This window comes from Nylanderia fulva, unplaced genomic scaffold (assembly GCF_048542155.1).
Source record: "Nylanderia fulva isolate GAGA-0341 unplaced genomic scaffold, ASM4854215v1 Scaffold27, whole genome shotgun sequence".
Lineage (NCBI taxonomy): Eukaryota > Metazoa > Arthropoda > Insecta > Hymenoptera > Formicidae > Nylanderia > Nylanderia fulva.
In genome coordinates, this window is record NW_028190336.1 from 981,745 (window position 1) to 999,853 (window position 18,109).

Here is an 18,109-nt window from a genome sequence, read left to right on the forward strand (position 1 = left end):
GTGATTCACGGGAAAAAGTCTCATTCGAGATTTTTGAATGAGAACTGTTCGGCAGAATCGATCTTACGTTTTTCGTCCTCGTTTACAGCATGCTGGGGTTTGGATTTAAAGAAAAAAAAACAGATATAGAGAAACAAAAAAAAAAGAAATGTTAAAAACGTTAGCGTAACGAATAGAATTATAATATTTTACAGAAGGCTCCGGAGATCGAGGCGCCGGTAGAAAACAACATCGCCCACGACGTCAGCACGACGGAAAGCGTCGACGAGGCTCCTAAAGTCGCACCACCGGCAATCCCGACCGAGGCACCACCCGCCTCCCCGCCAACAGCGCCGGCTATCACCGAGGACGTCGCCTCGGTCACCAAGGTAATGTATACATATTCCCAGTCTAGCCACAGTCTGAAGATTATAATCACGTACATGCTACGTCCACGCTATTATTAGCTTGGAGTAGTGAGTCATTGTCGATGATACACGGATAATATCGATCGTTTCGAGTACCATGTGCGTGGAGAGATTGTCTCTTAGCTCTTTATTGCTTGTTTTGTCGTGTAGATAATTGTAGGGAATTTATTTATGCATATTTTTTACGAAATATTTTAATAGAAAAATTAATGGTATGTGAGAACTGCGAGAACATTATTTCTAAATTTTGAAAAATAGGAAATAGACGCAACAATTTGAACTAAATGAAGACCTCTCAGCTAAATACTTGCATACTTGATATGATTTTTGTATTTCTATGATGATCGCCAAGAGATCATTTATGCTCGATGAGCTTAAATGATGCTGAAGGTCATTATCGAGTATATTGACCGATGAAGATTAATGAGCGAGGGGCCATCTGATTATTAAAACCGCGACTGCACCTTTTTAATAGTGACTAAGCAATCATTAACGCCATTAATGTTTTATTTTCTTTCCTTCCAAAGGCCATCGAGGAGATCGACATAAGCGATAAAGCAGTTGCGGCGGCAGTGAACGAAGCTATCGAGTGCAACACGAATGTAAGTAGTTTTTTAAAATTAGATATTCATCACATCAGTTTTACACTCAAATAAGCAAACCATTAATTTCTGTTTTCTTTTTTTCAGGAAATCATCGCTGATGCGCACCACCAAAATAACATAAACGAATAAGCGCCAATTAATCGAATTGTATTTTGGAAAGAAAAAAGTTCTTTTCTCTCGTTAAAACCAAAAAAGTATATTATATAGATATGTATATTTGGACCATTCCTACAACTAAACAGAAAATAACGTTCTTTCGTTACGAGCAACAAAAGGGGAAAAAACGGAACAATGACGAACGACGACCGCGATTTCGTGAGCATATAGACTCCTATGGTAGGCCTATTAATTATTAAACAATGTTTAACAGCAGGGCAAATGAGAATATGCGCGAAGGAATGATTCAATGATCGTAATTATTTAAAAATGGGCTTTATGAAGTCATATAGATATATATATTATATATATCGCGTGAATATTCGGTTACTCGGGGGAGGCAGACAGCTTGTTTACCCGGTCTCTTTCACAGATTAAACGATTACACGTTTCATTCTTTTATAGCGCGGATAGAGCGAAATTGCGCCCGTGTCCTTCGGACAGTGTGCAATCGTTACAACGATTGGCCCTGTTGTGTAGAAATTTTTAAAGTTTCATTAATTGTTACTGAAGTCTAATGCTCGAACATCGCGCGACGGACAAGCGATAGGAGCGATTAAGATTGTCAAGGTGATTGAGCGAGAATCGTTTTCGTCGCGCATTCCAGGGGAAATACTCGTTGGATGACGGCCTCCCATGATTACAAACTATTATACTCTGATGAGAGAGAGAGCGAGAGAGTGTGAACGCGGAAGAGAGAAAGAGAGTGTGAGAGAGAGAGAGATAAAAAAAAGTCGAAATATAAAGAAAGAAATCCAAGGGGGCTGTGCGTGATATAGCGATTGTGTGAAAGGGAATAAAAAGTGCGAAACAAGAAGAAAAGAAGATGCATCTTTGAGAGATAGGACAGGAAAAGGATAAAAATATGCGAGAGAGAAAAACTAAAAAAAGCGAAAGAAGATTATTGAGCGACATATGACAAAGTTTGTGCAAAGGAAAAAAGAATTTGCATTCGCGTCGACAACTTTGTCGAGGGCACCCGATACATTGTTTCGCTCGTATTTCCTTCGCGTTCCTTGATTTTCCTTTTTTCGTTTACATCTACGTACAATCGAAACGTTTTTAAGTTGTAACGAGGAACTTTATGCACATCTTTAATATGATTTTGATAGGCGCGATACCCTAAGGCGCTTGCGAGCATACGAGGAGACACGTTACACACGAACACAAAGAGGACATTTATACCGCGTATACGTATATACGTACCATGGAACATACGAGATAAAGTATATAAAATAAGTCGAAATGAAAGATGTTAAGTGATATATAATCTAGACTATAGAGAATGCGTTTGTGTAAATTCGGCGTTTGTTCGAACATGCTAACTTCTCGATAGAGAAAGAGGGAGGAAAAAGAGAGAAAGGAAAAACACGAAAAAGCCTATCGTAATTTTTATGATAATCATTAAAATATCGCCTAATTACAATTTAAACATACGAAACATGCACAATTTACCACCCGGAACGGTACCTTTTTCAAGTTTTCATACGATGTTTCTACGTTTCTACGTTTATACTGATCTCTCTGAGGGTAAAAAAAGTAATTATTGTCTACGAAGCTTTTTTTATTAAGACTGTAGTGTAGATCATAAAGTTATGAACTGAGAAGCGCATTATACACGTGTGACATAACTCCGATATTCGGTAATATCGCCGAGTGTAGATGAAGGGTGGGGACCGAGCGTTTACTCGTGTCCGTGATCGGCATTAATTTCTAAGCGGTTACATACATATTAACGTGTAAGGACGGGAAGGAAGTAAGATTAAAAAGTTGTATAGTAAAGCGATACATTCATTAAGTATATCTGTCCGCAAAATGATCTTTACAACGAAAAAATTTCTCAATCATCTTCTTGGAGCGGCAAGACGAGGCAGTTTTGGCGACGAGATACCCAACTTTTTATCGATTGAAATTCTTCACGAGCGACCCGAGACTGATTATCTGTGCACCCACATCATTCTCTAGTGATCGTCATCACTCTGAGGCGCCGTCGAGGCAAACCTCGCTCGTTTATTTATTTTGCACCGGAGACTACAAAATTGTGAATGAGACCTTTGGATCGAAGCCGCCTCAGATGCGAAAGTACAGTCTCCCAGTATCTTCGATCAGCAGTTATAATAGTAACTAAACTATTCTACATTTATCTATAACCTATAATAAACTGTGAAACAAAGTGTACCAGCAGCGAGTATTTATTTCATCACAGAACCTTTATCATATCCCACACGATTATTACAATAGGAGTTTATAAATCATTGTTTGTTCGTAAAAAAAAAAGAAATTCGTAAAATATATCACACTATCGTTTCTAAGGTGTTTATCACTGTATCTAGTTCATCCTTGTTTAGCTCTAAATTTATGATATGTCGAGATTCTGTATCTTCAACTATTAGATCCAGCTGAAGAAGCGATTCCCGTAAAGAAGCCATTTTGCTCGAACCCATTATTAACTATAAGAATGTGTGAAGCAAATATAGCCAATGATAATACAAGTAAAAATGACTGTTGACATACCTTTAATCTCCAATCTGAATTGATTACAGTTGGCAGCTTCCTTTTGTAATGTTTCCTTAATAAAGCATTTGTTAACTGTTCCCTACGCACTTTTAAGCAAGTAAGAATATTTTGTTGTACTTGCTCGGGTAGTTCATGATACTCTTGTGGCATCTGAAACAATCATTTCTTCAATTATTTCACAAAGAGATACAAAGAAATTTGAATATATTTTCAAGATTATACAATTTGATAAGATTTGATTCTATATTAATATTAATATATAAATACAATTTTTCTTTACAATTTCATACCTATTCCTCTACCATGTAAAGAGAGGCAGGATTTCGTAACAATGATGATATATTTTCAATATATTTTCAAGATTATACAATTTGATAAGATTTGATTCTATATTAATATTAATATATAAATACAATTTTATACCTTTTCCTCTACCATGTAAAGAGAGGCAGGATTCCGTAACAATGATGATATTAGCTTATAAGTGCCTTCATATTCGGCTTTGTTCCAATCCATACTATTGATGAATTTATGATACGATGGTCCTGGACGACCACAGATTTCATCGACGCATGCATGTAACAGCTTAAAAGTAAACGAAATTATGTAATTATGTAATATTATTCATTAGACAAAGGCAAGAATATTGTTTTGTTTCACTGACCTCTTTCAAGATATTACTCTTGTCTTCACTAAAGAGGTTTATGTACAACGATTGAGTACTCTCCATTATTGCTATTTTCTTCAACACTATTTATTAACAATGTTTTATCACTGAGTGTCTTTTTTATATATTTGGTATTTTCCGTGCCGTCAACCTGTACTCAAATAAAAGATTTTTTTGATACCCCTTTCTCTATCCATCACTGAGTGTCAATGCAAAAACAGGTTAGAAATATTCCAGATATAAAACACATTCGTAAAGCTTCATAGTTACATATTGTCCGCGTTATTTATTAATTGATATAAAATCTTCGAGTATTAGAAATTAAAGGTACACTTAAACAGTGATTAAAAAACCGCGATTTTCCACTGTAATTAATTAACAATCGCGTAACAATAACCGAGGTTAGGAAAACCAATACAATCGCGTTTGACAGTTCGCAGGCTGGCGTTTATCGATCGAGGGTAAAGAAATTTTGGTATGTACTTCGTATTACGCTCGCCAGATGGCGATACTGTATCGCTACTGTGGTAACTTTACCGCTCATTTGCGCCGCCATTTGCATTTGTGAGTGCAAGCGCGCGGGACCGGCGTTTCGTGAGATCGCGTACTTTTGTTTACATTTTCGTATGCAAATCCGAATCTACGTCCGATAGCGCGTCTCGGAGAGTGAGATATTTCTATTCGGTTAGACTTGGGGATAACGTATTTGTACGGATCATCGATCGATTATCGGGCTTTTTAGCCGGGTGAGTGAAACGCGCCGACAATGAAATCTCTTCGTCTCATCTCATCCAAACTGCAATAATGCATTATACACAATTTTCTTGTTTCAGATGCTGCTGGAATAACGTGATTCGTGCTGTGACATGCAATCATGGTGTATGATGTACGTTGTCTACATGGGTCGTCTGGGCGGTGAGTCGAATATATATATATATATATATATACTCTCTTTATGGGCGTCCGCAGAGGAGGGCAAATGCCCCTTTTAAATTAACACTAAAATTTATTTGCATATTTAATATAAAAGAATTAAGAACAAAAAATTAAAGAAATCTAATATGCCCCCACCTGCGGAAAAAATCCTGCGGACGCCCATGACTCTCTTCGTTTATATAGGTATTTTTTTCGTCTTCGTTTATCTAACCACCATATATTAAACAGAATTATATATACGACTTGCATATGTATTTGGAGTCTGTATCGTTATCAGATCTCTGGCAGATTTATGATAAATTTAGTTAAGTGAATTTGTTCAGCCTCTCTCGTTAGATAAGCGAAGCTGTAATGTAAATATATTTTCTTCGTGATCTCGCAAACGAATGAGATCAATTAATGTGGTGGAAGAGAGATGGTCAAATATATCTTACACAATATATTGATATAATGCTCTCATCAGATATGTACATCAGATATGCGAACAAATATGTCTTATATGTGTAATATCTCTTATATGTGTATAAATGAAAATAACACATCATATTTTATAGAAACAAGTACCCAAATATAGCAAAAAAGTATAAAAAATCTTTACACTCATTTTTAAAAATATTTTAAAAAAGGTTAAAATAATTGATGAAAAAAATTTTAATTTATTAAAAGTTTTATTTTAATGTTAATGTAATATAAATGTAATATACTTATTTCACGTACATTAATAAAATAAATATTTATATTACATTATTATTAAAAGAAATGTTTTAATGAATAAAAATAAACTTAACTAATTATTTTAATATTTTTAAAATATCTTTGAAAATGAGTTATAACATTTTATATACATTTTTTTGCTACTTGGGTAAAAGTACTTTGGTTGCAATTTCAATTTTATTTTGAAAGATGACACATTTTTTGAGAAAAATGTATATTTGTTGCTTTTCCATGATTTACATAGTTTCAATAAAAAATACGCGATTTTCCAATAACTTCGTCGACAGAAATGGTTCATTTAAACGTGTGTCTCGTTAATACAAAATAAAAGCTTTAAAAACGATTTTAACAATGGAGATAACAGCGATGTTATAAGAGTAATTTAAAAATAAATTTAAAAATAGAGACTATAAAAAGAATTAAATTAGAAAAATAGAAAAATAGAAAAATATGTTTTTTTTTTTAAATTAAATTGGAAGAGGGAAAATAAGATATACAAAAAATTACATATTTAATCGATATATATTTTTTATATTCTCAGATTATTATAATCACGTAATAAAGAAGCGGCGGTATTAACATTATAATAGCTACCTTTCTCGCAAACAATCGCATAGTCCAAGCACGCATTTACGATTCAATGCACACAATCGACCTATTTTAATTCTTTGTGATTTTGCTGTTTTATTAATAACATAGAAAATACAAAGTTACAAATACACGTGGCTGCATCGCACGCAGCGATCGTATAAGAGCCTTCCTCGTGTTACATCACCTGCGCAGAGGCGCAAGAGAAGAGCTCGCTCTCCTCTCTGTATGATTTTACATCCACTATTTAAATATTAAATTAACGAACATGGCGTTATACATTAATGCTCGATTAAATACAATACAGATATATTCTATTATGTATAACATACAAAATGTGTGGATACATTTAATGATCTGTTTCAATTCTGCGTGAACGTTCATATCTGTACATATTTATTCGGACTTTGGTATTTTTATATATTATCTTTGTGTAATTATTTCCGTAAATACATTTCGGGCAGAGCCTGATGTATAAAGTCATGTTTGAATGAAATGAATGAGAATGAGAGATTTTTTAAACAGTCCTCGTGAGAGAGATGTAACGAAGTGAATCTTCTCACGCAAAACAGAAACAGGATCTCAGACTAGGTTCGCGTCCGAGGTCTTCTCAGCGTAAACTATGATATTATGAGACATCGCTTATCGCATAAAATTACCATTAATGTAAAAGACACGTGTCGCATCTTTCTAGATCTACATAATTTTAGTGATGCGATTTCTCGAGTCCTTATTTCCACCGACGAGATTCTTGCCACGAAAAAAGAACGCAGTTCCTCTCTTAATCATTTATTTTCCGAAAGTTATTACTAGAAGCACTTTATCGTCACTGATAATTTTGCAATGTAATTACTAATTTATACATTACGCCGTATTATTCTAATAATCGTTTCAGAGTTGTGTATAGAACGTTATTTTCCTATCCCAATGACATATGCGCACAAAAATCTTGAATATTTAATTATTTTTATTCTCACCGCGCACATCGATGAGCCGCCGCAATACACAGGGAAAATTTATTCTTAAAATTCACCCTGAAAATCATGGTAATTGTAAGACGATATGCTAGATGTTGGAAGAATTTTATTAGAGTTTCTTTGATTAATATTTACCACAAAAAATTTATTAACATATCTATACCGCAATGAGATATAAAATACGTTCGATTTATTTTGCTATATGTACGTAGTAAAATTTACTATGTACATATTAATATTTTTATTGTAGTAAATATTAATAATGAGATAAATTTTTATAAAATTCTTTGAAATATTATATTGTCCCACAATTACATGATTTTCAAGATACATTCTAAGAGAAAATTCTTTCCGTGTATCGTGAATTAAAATTATTTTTGTCACTTTCGCGTAAACGTCTTTTTAACGAAATATTTTGCTATCCTTATGATGATAATCGATATTGAAAATCGATGCACCGCACGAAAATTATATTATTACTATGCTTGTTAACGAAAGATAGAAAAGAAAGCGATGATGACATACGCGCGCGGCCTGAATGGCGATGTACAGTTTATACATAATGACGCGGGGATACACATATACATATATAATGAGTCTCACTTTCTCTCTATCTCTTCTTGACGAAGTCACACTTGAAAAAAAATAAAAGAAAATGGCACCATCAAATTCTTGTGCGCTTCGTCGCGCTTCTTTCTCTTCTCTCATTGGCACGACACGAATTATATTTTATGCAATTGTTATTCTTCTTTCCTTTGCTATCCGTATATATCTATCGCGAATCGCGATTCCTTTCTATATAGCTTCTGAATCGGCGATTTTGATTCATTCGGGAACTTGCCATTGCATTGAAGGTTTCCCTTTTATCTGGACACTTGCCTGGTCCGCTCTTATACTCACCGAATTCACAGTTAGGCATCGCACATTCATTGTTCTGAATGCATCTGCGATCAAAGATGAAAGATCATAGATCAGGATTAATTAATCAGTCAAGTCAAAATCAAATTTTTAATCATTTTTTTCTAATTGTTTTGAATGTTAAAATAATTTTAAGCAGTAATGTTAAAGAAGCAGTCGATTAGTCTTTATCAAACAAAAGCTTCGGGATAACAAGATTACTGAAATTACAAAAATTTCACAAGATTACAAAAATTTTGGTTACGTTTGCATGTAAATGTTTGATGCAGTGCAATTAAATTGGATTTAGGCGTAGTTATGGTAAAACTTTATCCTACATCGCACATATAAACGGACTCCGCTATTTTATCTTGTAAATGTCGGTGATTAGTATGTAAGCGCCACGGTGTGGTTTTGCCGTCGCATTTTTAAACTCGTGCTTTAGAATACTTTGAAGTGTGTCGCGAAATTACAACAGCAAAGACATACTTACAGTCTGTCCGCGATGGAGAAGTACCCCTTTCCGCGTCTGATCTTTATACAATTCTGATTACTGTCGTAGCAATTACATTGACAAATGCCCTCCGACGTGATCCTCGGCGTGAATTCCGACGGGCATCGGCATCTATAATTGTTTTTTTTTGTTCAAAAAGGCATTGCCGCATAGCAACGATATTACACGATAATAAAGAATTTTTTGTCCGAGTCGTTTTATTCGCAGAGCGTTAAGAAACGCACGAACGAGAGAATTGAATTGACAATAATATTTTCATTTCCATCAGAGAGTAATTTTGTTTGCGTATTTCTTAAAAATATATATACTTCGGCGAACTTACGGCTTTCTCGAAGGTGGTTTCTTCATGTTTTGTGGGGGCGACGAAGAGTGTCGATATACTCTCTGATCCCTGAGTTTCTTGTACGTCGTGTCGTACCTCTCTTTGCATTCGCATTCCGTATGATTGTAGAACGATAGCTTCTCCACCACAGTGGGGGAACCGGTCACCTTCACCGTCTACAATAAAATGAGAAATAAACATTACCACGGGACACACGCTTTCATAAATACGCGATATATGCATAATCAACGTCATAAACGATACATTATGTTCCAAGAGAGTCTGAAGTACGCTTGAAGCTCTCTTTCTCTTTCTTTCTTTTGTTGGTGAGATTCTTTAGATTTCGTTATTTCATTATTTATACGCTAATATTTATTCACACGCCATAATATGGAAACACGTTTACACGGGGAGTTTCGCGAATAAGTACAATAAATATCATCGTACAAAGTTAGGACCACTTGCGATATGCAGAAGCAACTTTGTAAATAGTATTACGCAGGAAACTAGGCAGCCTTATCTGTATTTATGACTATACACGACTATTGCGAAGCTATTTTCTTTTACATAGATTCTTCAAATAATTTAATTTTGGTTTTCCTTTCTTTTCTTTTTTTTTTTTTTTAAGAAACAGTGTTACACATCGCTTTATGCAAATAAATTTTATTTACAAATTTTTTATCATACTCATTAACCGGAGTGATATTTTCGTAATCGATCGTAAATGCGAAAATGAACCTTTGGACATGTCGGATACGATTCTCATCGTAGTCAGCGTCGACGTGATCTCGTCCTAACGAGAGCAACGAGATTGGAGGCTGCATAACATTACGGTAATATTTAAAAAAAAACTAGACGATCGACTCGTATCTGACCCGGTTCTAATTGGGTTCAATTAACCTGACTCACACTTTGTGAGAGAGTCTTAGTCGTATAACAAACTAGGCATTTACCGACTGACATAGATGCTGCGGAAGCTGTCCGCATCGTCGGGCCACTCTGCATTTAGCCCGCATTGAATCGACTCTAATTGCTCTGAGTCACTTGCTCGTGCCCGATTTCTGCTTGATTCTGACACATTCCGATTGTCGTTGTCTCAATAATTGACGTGGAATTATTGTCTGGTATAAATAGACGCGTTATTTCACTCGACATTGCTTCGCTTGACAAGTACTCTAGAAATATAATATAAATGGTCCGATAAAGAGTAATTAATTGCAGATTTTTGTCGAAGAAATCTTGTTCATCTAATATATCTGTACATTCCTGGATCTCTCTGTCCGTGAACTTAATTCCGTTTTTATTCGTTCATAATGGAAACGTTCATTTATTGCGCTTTACTCTACTGACATATATTTCATATCATATTTTTTTTTCATTTGTTAATAATAATAAGGATTACATGGTTAATTGAAAGCTGGGAAATACCGAGAGAAATTCTAAGGCGGTGACACGCGTCGAATAGTAAACGATCGTATCTTGCACTCGTATAATTATACTGTTCTCGTAATTGGCAACTGGCTGATGTTCATTGTGCGTGATAGAAAGCGCGTTGTACGTGACCCACGAATTATCCCCGTGAAGTAAACATTCACGGTGTGTATTATTATCTGTGGGTTTTAAAGCTAACATGCACATTTGGCTTGTAACACACAGCGAAACTTTGTAATAGCAGAACACGGAAGCACAAGAGAATTGCATTAAAAGTTCAGCTCTTGCAAATTAACATTAGTTTCCATTTTAATAACTAAAAAAAAATCGCAAAAAAAGGAAGTAGCATGAAAAATTGGTTTTACATTTCATTATTAAAGAAATACATTGTATGAAAATAATTGTTCTTGAATTTCTGATCCGCATAATATTGATATATTTCGAGCTTTGGTGAATTTCTTACACGTGTGGTATTTAACAAATGTCTATTTTATTATGCAAATATTAATCTCTATAAGTCGTGCAGTCTCTTAACTGAATAGCTGAAACGCGAAAGTGACTCGTGTTAAATGGGTCGAGTACTCGATCACCGAGATCGATGATAATGAACGACACGCTGTGTGGTGCACACGGTGTGTAGGCGATCAATCGCGGTTTAAGATTTTATTTAGCGGATTCTCGCGGCCGCGAAGTGCGGTGATCACGACTTTGCGCGCCGTTCAATTAATGCTCTTTCGCCACATGGGGCAACGTACGAAGATACGATTGCGACAGTCGCACATTTCTCACGACGTTATTAAAATTACCCAAGGGGACAGGATTGCGACAGTTACTTCTTACCGGGTTTTTTAAAGCGACCGGAAAACCACGCAATATATAATAATTCAACTCGCGAATGGTCAGTACTATATTTTTTGTATATCTTTGCGAAACAATTTTTTTATAGAGAAAAAAATTAAATTAACTAGATTTAAAATCGATTATTATTTTTTATTAAGATATCTTTAAATGCGTCGTAAAACTATATAAAAATTAGGGATACGAATCTATCGTGTATGCGACAAATTGCATCGAGAATCGCGCGGGAGTTTCTTCTTGTCTTGATAAAGTGCGCGGATCTTACTGGCTCTTTGTAATATGAGCTGAATCTACTCGGGGCATTCTCCTTCTTTCTCCAACAAGTTCTGTCAGGTCGGTACACAAGGATTGAGATTCGCGATCGTCCCTGACGAATAACCAAGCCGAGAGATCGTGGTCATAAATTTCATGTGCCACAGTGCCGTACGTAGAACGTCCTGTGGTGAATATATTCAGAATTGTGCTTAATATCACTTTTACTATTTACTATTTCAATTGCATTACAAATATTCGAGATTATTTTATCAGTGATTATTCTAATTGAATTCAGGCTCATTTCGCATTTATTACTTGATTAATTCTCGTACTCGTATATATTTTTTCTTCAAAATTTTTCTCTTTTTTTATAGAAAATATTTTAATATTTTCTTATTTTTTAGAGCAAATATCGCATATTTCAATAACTGTGATATTATTAGTACAAAATATTAAGATTAGAAAAGACTACTTAAAACAATAATTATAGTCGTATTATATATGTTTCTTGGTTGAATTGAATGTCTGGTTACGAGTTTTGTGAACTTCTTTGCGTGACATCAATATACGGTCGAGGATAATGCACCTCCTAAGGGATGCATCAGTAGAATAGTAGCGTGGCACGAAGTTCTGTCGGTCTCATGTTTCAAGATTTTTGTCGGACAGCAACAAAAATCGGTGGAATAGCATAGGTATATTTATAGGGTGCAGCTAGGCGCTTACGACTCCACGCCCATAAAGTCGGTACAAAGTCAGTTTGGAGTTGTCGCCGACGGCGATTGTGTGCAAGTTTCACAGTACAAATCGTATTCAATCATTTCTCGCACAGCTCGTGTACGTTAAACTCTATAAATGATACGACGTAAACTTGACACGATCAACCGCGACATTGACCGATGAAAATTACACGATACACCGACATCATTATATTAATTATCAATCGTGAGAATAATAACGCGAGAATTTTCAGCAGCACGTTGCTGAAATGTCCCGATTTGCATCTCTCGATATCGTGATTTTTCGTTACACACAGTTACGATGATCGCGATCCATAATTGTAATATCGGGCGTAGGAAGTATAAGGAACGCGTTTACGAGGGACGCATGTGATTTCCATAATGCCGTGATGGGCCGTGATTTGCGAGAGTCTCTTCGGCGAAAAGAGGCTCGCCGTGAGTCGTCCCATAGACCGTGGCGAATTCCGGAATTTAATTTCCGCGAGGATTATCCCTCGCGCGGGATCGGAGCAGCTGACTGGTCCGCCTCATTAACATTCGCCGTATCTCGCTTCGGGCGCTTGTTCGTGAATGAAACACAGGAACCCGGCACGAAACCAGAGGCGCACGCCTCTCTGGGAAAGAGATCGCTGAACCGTGTCCGGAACGATCCGTTTCTCAGATGAATATTCCTGCGTTTATCGAGACAATATTATGCTGCGTTTCTTTATCAAACTTGTGCCACGATGGCGAATTTTTCATAAATTTATTTCTTAGTCATTTCGAAAGAAATATAATCCCATAGTTAAATCTTTCAGTTTTATTTCACAGATTATTTATTTCGATTTTAATTACTCCTTGTTACCATTTTTTATTTTTAACATTTTAATTTTTTTCTTTCCATTTTAGAATCTAAATCATTCACTTAATACAGATCGGCGAATAAGATTTTTTATTTTAGTTAATTTTTTTCTTGTTAAAATTCCATCGATTAAAATTCTTTGAACACACGTGTTTGTCAGATGAATATTCCAGTGTTTATCGAGACAATATTATGCTATGCTATTTATCAAACTTGCCCCACGAATTTTTCATAAATCTATTTTTCAGACATTTTAATAAAAATAGTCCTTGAAATTAAACCTTTTAAAGCTTTATTATTTCATAGATTATTTAATTCAATTTTAATAGCTCTTTCTTGCCATTTTTCCATTTTTTAAATTTTAATTTTTTATATTTCCATTTTAATTGAATAATCTAAATAATTCACTAAATAAAGATTAGTGAATGAATTTGTTTATTTTATTTAATTTTTTCTTGTTAATTCTATTGATTTTATATTCCTTGAACAAATACGCGTGTCAGGATACTGAAGAATGTATCTATACGTATAATTTTCTTAGTTAGACCTTTCTAAACTTTGCTTTAAAACACAAATGCAAAATAAACCGAGGATCACCGCTTATACTACTTTCCGTGATATTTCATAGAGCGATATTTTTCACGATTGCTATCAAAGATATTATTTTACATATTATAAATATTTATAGCCCTATCAAAAGGAGAATATCGGCGCATATCCCGTTAACGCTATTTGCTAATCGTCTGAAGAACGTTGTAATAAAAATGTCTATCGAACAGACGACTGCAACAGACATCACATATCGTATGATCATGCCGTATATTATACAAAGTTATCAGGTGTCTCAAGTGTCGCGAAAGAGTGTCATCTTAAGGGTCGCAGACTAAACAATCTCGAATAAAAATCTTGCTCCATAACGCGAACCTCGATGTACTTCGATAAACGATATAAGATGGAAATGTTAGTGTACGCGAATTTTTATACATAGTGTTTTCAGAGGGAGAGAGCGATTGATGATTTCTGCGTACTCGCTTTCGGCTTAAAGTTTAATGTACGGTGTAGCGCAATTAATGGACCACACGACCGACGTTTGTTGCACAAGCGGTATCGAAGAGCGTCGGACAAATCAAGCCCTTCCGGTCTCCCTCCGAAACATAACGAATCCTCGATTAATCGAGCCGTTCGGTTAGGCTAACCGGCGCGGCCTCCCGGCAACGATAATTAATTCCTGGCATCCGACGGTAATTAAGGGACGGGCCGCTTCGTCATCGCACCCACACGGTCGGCATCGCGGCAGAAAGGCACGGGAATTACAACGTGGCTTTTGTGTGCTCGCGCTTGTGTGTATAATTAACATACAATATTCTCTGGAGCAGGGAGGTCTGTTTCTCAGAGAAAGAGAGGGAGAAAGAAAGAGAGAGGATCAAGACATTCAGTTCCTAAGGACGGCTCGGAAATATTAATCCGTTAAGCACCATTATCGCAGGTGGGTTCGTTCAAGTAGATGTAAGTCGTTAGAGAAACAGTTGTAGGAGTCGTGTTATTCTTTCTTAATTAGTTGATAGTAGCAGTATATTTTATGAAAATATATTTCGCCACGTTCCTAAAGGGATATACTAAAAGCGAGTTTAACTTTTGAATTTAATTTCAGTAGGTGCAGTAGTTTGTTAATGGAGGGTGAGGGAAGAGATGTGTTATGCTTGGTTAGCATAATTTACTAACGGAACGAAACGTAGATAAACGCAGACTACAAATCTGCTGGTCTACGATCGTTGCTTTCATGAAGCAGATGAGAGACGAAAGATACGGTGTATCCAATGTCTGTCAAGCAGATCTTTGATACATGTCTTTGAGCGATATCATCTTACATTGAGACTCATTCATATATCTACTTATCAGCACTTTCTTCATCTTCGCCTTCTCTTTTGATATAGCTATAGTTCGCTATTAAATTTACGTCCGCGCTTTATCCCGCATCGTCGTTTCATCGAGAGATTTTCCTTAAAAATATAATATTATAATGATAAAAAAACATTTTTTTAAATGTTTTTCTCTACCTCATCCTCTATTGTTTTCATATTTTTGCCCCGAGAAATATTCGATGTTTGGATATGATTTCGGTTCGCGTGCATCAGATTTTCACGGGCACGCGCGCAGCAAGTGTTAAGACTGATTTGCATGTGATTATTGGTGGGCGTTCCTACATCGACGATCGAGATCTTTATCGCCTTACCGTAATGTCGAGTCCCCCTCGGCGAGGAGATTACACGGGAATTAGCTATGGCGTCTATCGGAACTAGATCGACCATCGATTCCTAATTGCGGCACGAATGGAAAATCGAGTTTGCACGCTATCGCATTTATATATAAGCGAGGTCCGGTCCCACTTGCTCGATACAAACCGATACCTTATCCACTTAGTTACTTTAGATAAGCAAATCAAAGTTTGTTTTGCACGCGTCGTAAATTTACTCTATACGACAGGAAGAAAGTTTGATGCGATCGTAATTGATTATAAATCGCGAAAGTATATTTTTTTTTTACGAAATTTATCGCGAGTTTCTCTTCTACCCAAACATTTTTTTCAGCGTCTTTGGATGTGCACAACTATATAACTCCTGGTAATTTCGGTTGTTCCGCGATATAAAGTCGTTGTAAATCAACCCGTGCGGTCAGCGTTCAACCTGTTTTGAACCAGATCCGAATCGCCGTCGGCGAAACTACGGGGTTACGGTGGCAGCTAAATGACTCTGTCAATGTGAGCAGGTTGTCCCCTCGCGACGTTAAATACAGGTTTCTATCGAGTTCCGCGACTCCTAATTATTTGATAAATGCCATCAAACCATGCTATCGTATCTCGTTGGCAGATATTATCGATCTTATCGGTACCTCAAGTATTTTGCAATTGTAAACAAAATTTTTCTCGGAGAAGCAGTTCGTCATTAAAATTCATTTTTAATATCAATCTTTATTTTTTTATACGATGAACACATACGGAAGGATTTAATTCTTCATTTCTAACGAGTCTTTCAAAGTTATCAATAAAATCTATTAATTTATTTCCGCGTCAATTGTTTTTAACAAATAGTCTCTTATAACGTTTACATAAATCTGCTAACATCGATCATTTGTACATATTTTTTTTCAATTCGATTTTCGAGGAACTACGAAGATTCCTTGAATATTGATATCTATTTGCCGCTAGATAATGATCGGTCCGAGTTACGCCGGTTCTATAATTCTACGACGCGTATTAATTAACATTATTATATGGTCGACCGGTTCATTCGTGTATTGCCAGTGGCATAAGTACTGTCGACACGTTAAATAGATGTATATACATATCTCGGTAGCCTTCAAAAAAACTTTTACATAACTAGTATACATAGACGAGAAAAGAAATATAAAAAAATAGAAAGAAAAAGCGTATAATAATCTGCCATTAGGTCTCTCATTAATTTTGAGAATATGTAATTTCAAGTATTTTTATAATAATGCATTGCAAAATAAAATAATGAAAAAATTAACTTGACACTTTAAAATCCTGTTAGACAGGATCCATTATTGCAGTTGATTAAAACTTACCGCAGAACACGCGCTTACATTAGCGATAATTCCAAGAAGCTTCTATCTTGCCGTGTATCTATAGAATGTTATTAAAAAACTTTAAATGAGAATAAAATTGTAAAATTAATGTAAGAACAGGCATATTATTTTACACGCCATCATGAAGAACGTTATGAATACCGTATAATAATTTATGCTCTTGAGTTGGCCTTACATTAATTCTCTTCTTACATTAATTTTACAATTTTATTTTAATATATAAGAGCGTTATAATTTTTTACCAATTTATTATTTATAATGAGAAATACAGAAAAGATTACTCGCTTTCCTTTTTTTTCTGTCTGATATAATGTCTTCTATTCCATATTTTTTGTCGCGAGAAATATTCAACACACATTGCTTACGAGATATTTAATGTCAAATGGATTATTTTTATATGATTGCGTGAATAATTCGAAACGATCATTGATCGTTTGCTTAATTAGCATGGACGCGGGCGATTAATTTATTCGTATATTGCGCGAACGCCGCGAGATTCTCGCAAGACTTCCTGCCGTTGATGCATCGGAACCGAGAGGAAGTTAAACGCGGGAGCATTTCACCCTTTTTGCTCGTGCCCGTGGAATGTACCAGACGTGCATGATGCAGCGGCGATGCAGCGGCGATGCGTTAACGCCAGCCGGCCGGACATTCGACAAAAAGCGTAGAAATTAACGACGACCTCGCTCGAGAGATCGAATGACTCGGAATCTCGACCCCGATCACGATCTTCGCGATTTCGTAGTCGATCGACGTAGACTCGTGACTGTCGACGAATCGTGGAAATGCGAGGATTCTCTTTTTTGTGAGAGAAACATGAAAGAAGCAGATTATATATCAGCTGACGCATGAAATGATAGTTCAATTATTTATTTCACATCTCTGGGATCATTGTGTACCCCGATAATAATAATATCAAACTAAATATGAGTTGATTTGATAAAGGGCTTTTTGTTCTCAATTCAACGCGCAAGAAAGAATATAATGAAAGCGTGTAACAGATACCTCTGGCGAATTGCAAGAGTGTCGCAATTAGGTTTTACAATTCCGCTCGATCGCCAACTTGTCCGAAATCGATAAT

General features: G+C 35.8%; 3 protein-coding genes across 6 annotated transcripts in view; 1 reads left to right on the plus strand and 2 right to left on the minus strand.

Annotated features, from left to right (window-relative positions):
* LOC114931519 (uncharacterized) overlaps window positions 1-3,346 on the plus strand; it is a 96,736-nt gene extending 93,390 nt beyond the window's left edge. For all 4 annotated transcript variants that reach the window (XM_085483843.1, XM_085483840.1, XM_085483842.1 and 1 more), the window contains exons 6-8: window positions 195-368; window positions 935-1,009; window positions 1,097-3,346. In XM_085483843.1, coding sequence (XP_085339969.1) covers window positions 195-368; window positions 935-1,009; window positions 1,097-1,141 — 294 coding nt within the window. In that variant the 3' untranslated portion in view covers window positions 1,142-3,346. The remainder of the gene's footprint in view (window positions 1-194; window positions 369-934; window positions 1,010-1,096) is intronic.
* Window positions 2,286-4,791, minus strand: LOC114931518 (COMM domain-containing protein 8). The gene is made up of 4 exons (XM_029303602.2): window positions 4,350-4,791; window positions 4,109-4,270; window positions 3,683-3,835; window positions 2,286-3,618 (listed from the first exon to the last, which is right to left on the minus strand). The coding sequence occupies exons 1-4, from the start codon at window positions 4,413-4,415 to the stop codon at window positions 3,463-3,465; spliced, it is 537 nt and encodes a 178-aa protein (XP_029159435.1). The 5' UTR covers window positions 4,416-4,791; the 3' UTR covers window positions 2,286-3,462.
* Window positions 4,792-6,505: 1,714 nt separating this feature from the next.
* The window catches only part of LOC114931509 (uncharacterized), a 79,974-nt gene continuing 68,370 nt past the window's right edge, over window positions 6,506-18,109 (minus strand). The window contains exons 4-6 of the mRNA XM_029303592.2: window positions 9,301-9,476; window positions 8,958-9,089; window positions 6,506-8,511 (exon numbers count right to left, since the gene is read on the minus strand). Coding sequence (XP_029159425.2) covers window positions 8,340-8,511; window positions 8,958-9,089; window positions 9,301-9,476 — 480 coding nt within the window. The 3' untranslated portion in view covers window positions 6,506-8,339. The remainder of the gene's footprint in view (window positions 8,512-8,957; window positions 9,090-9,300; window positions 9,477-18,109) is intronic.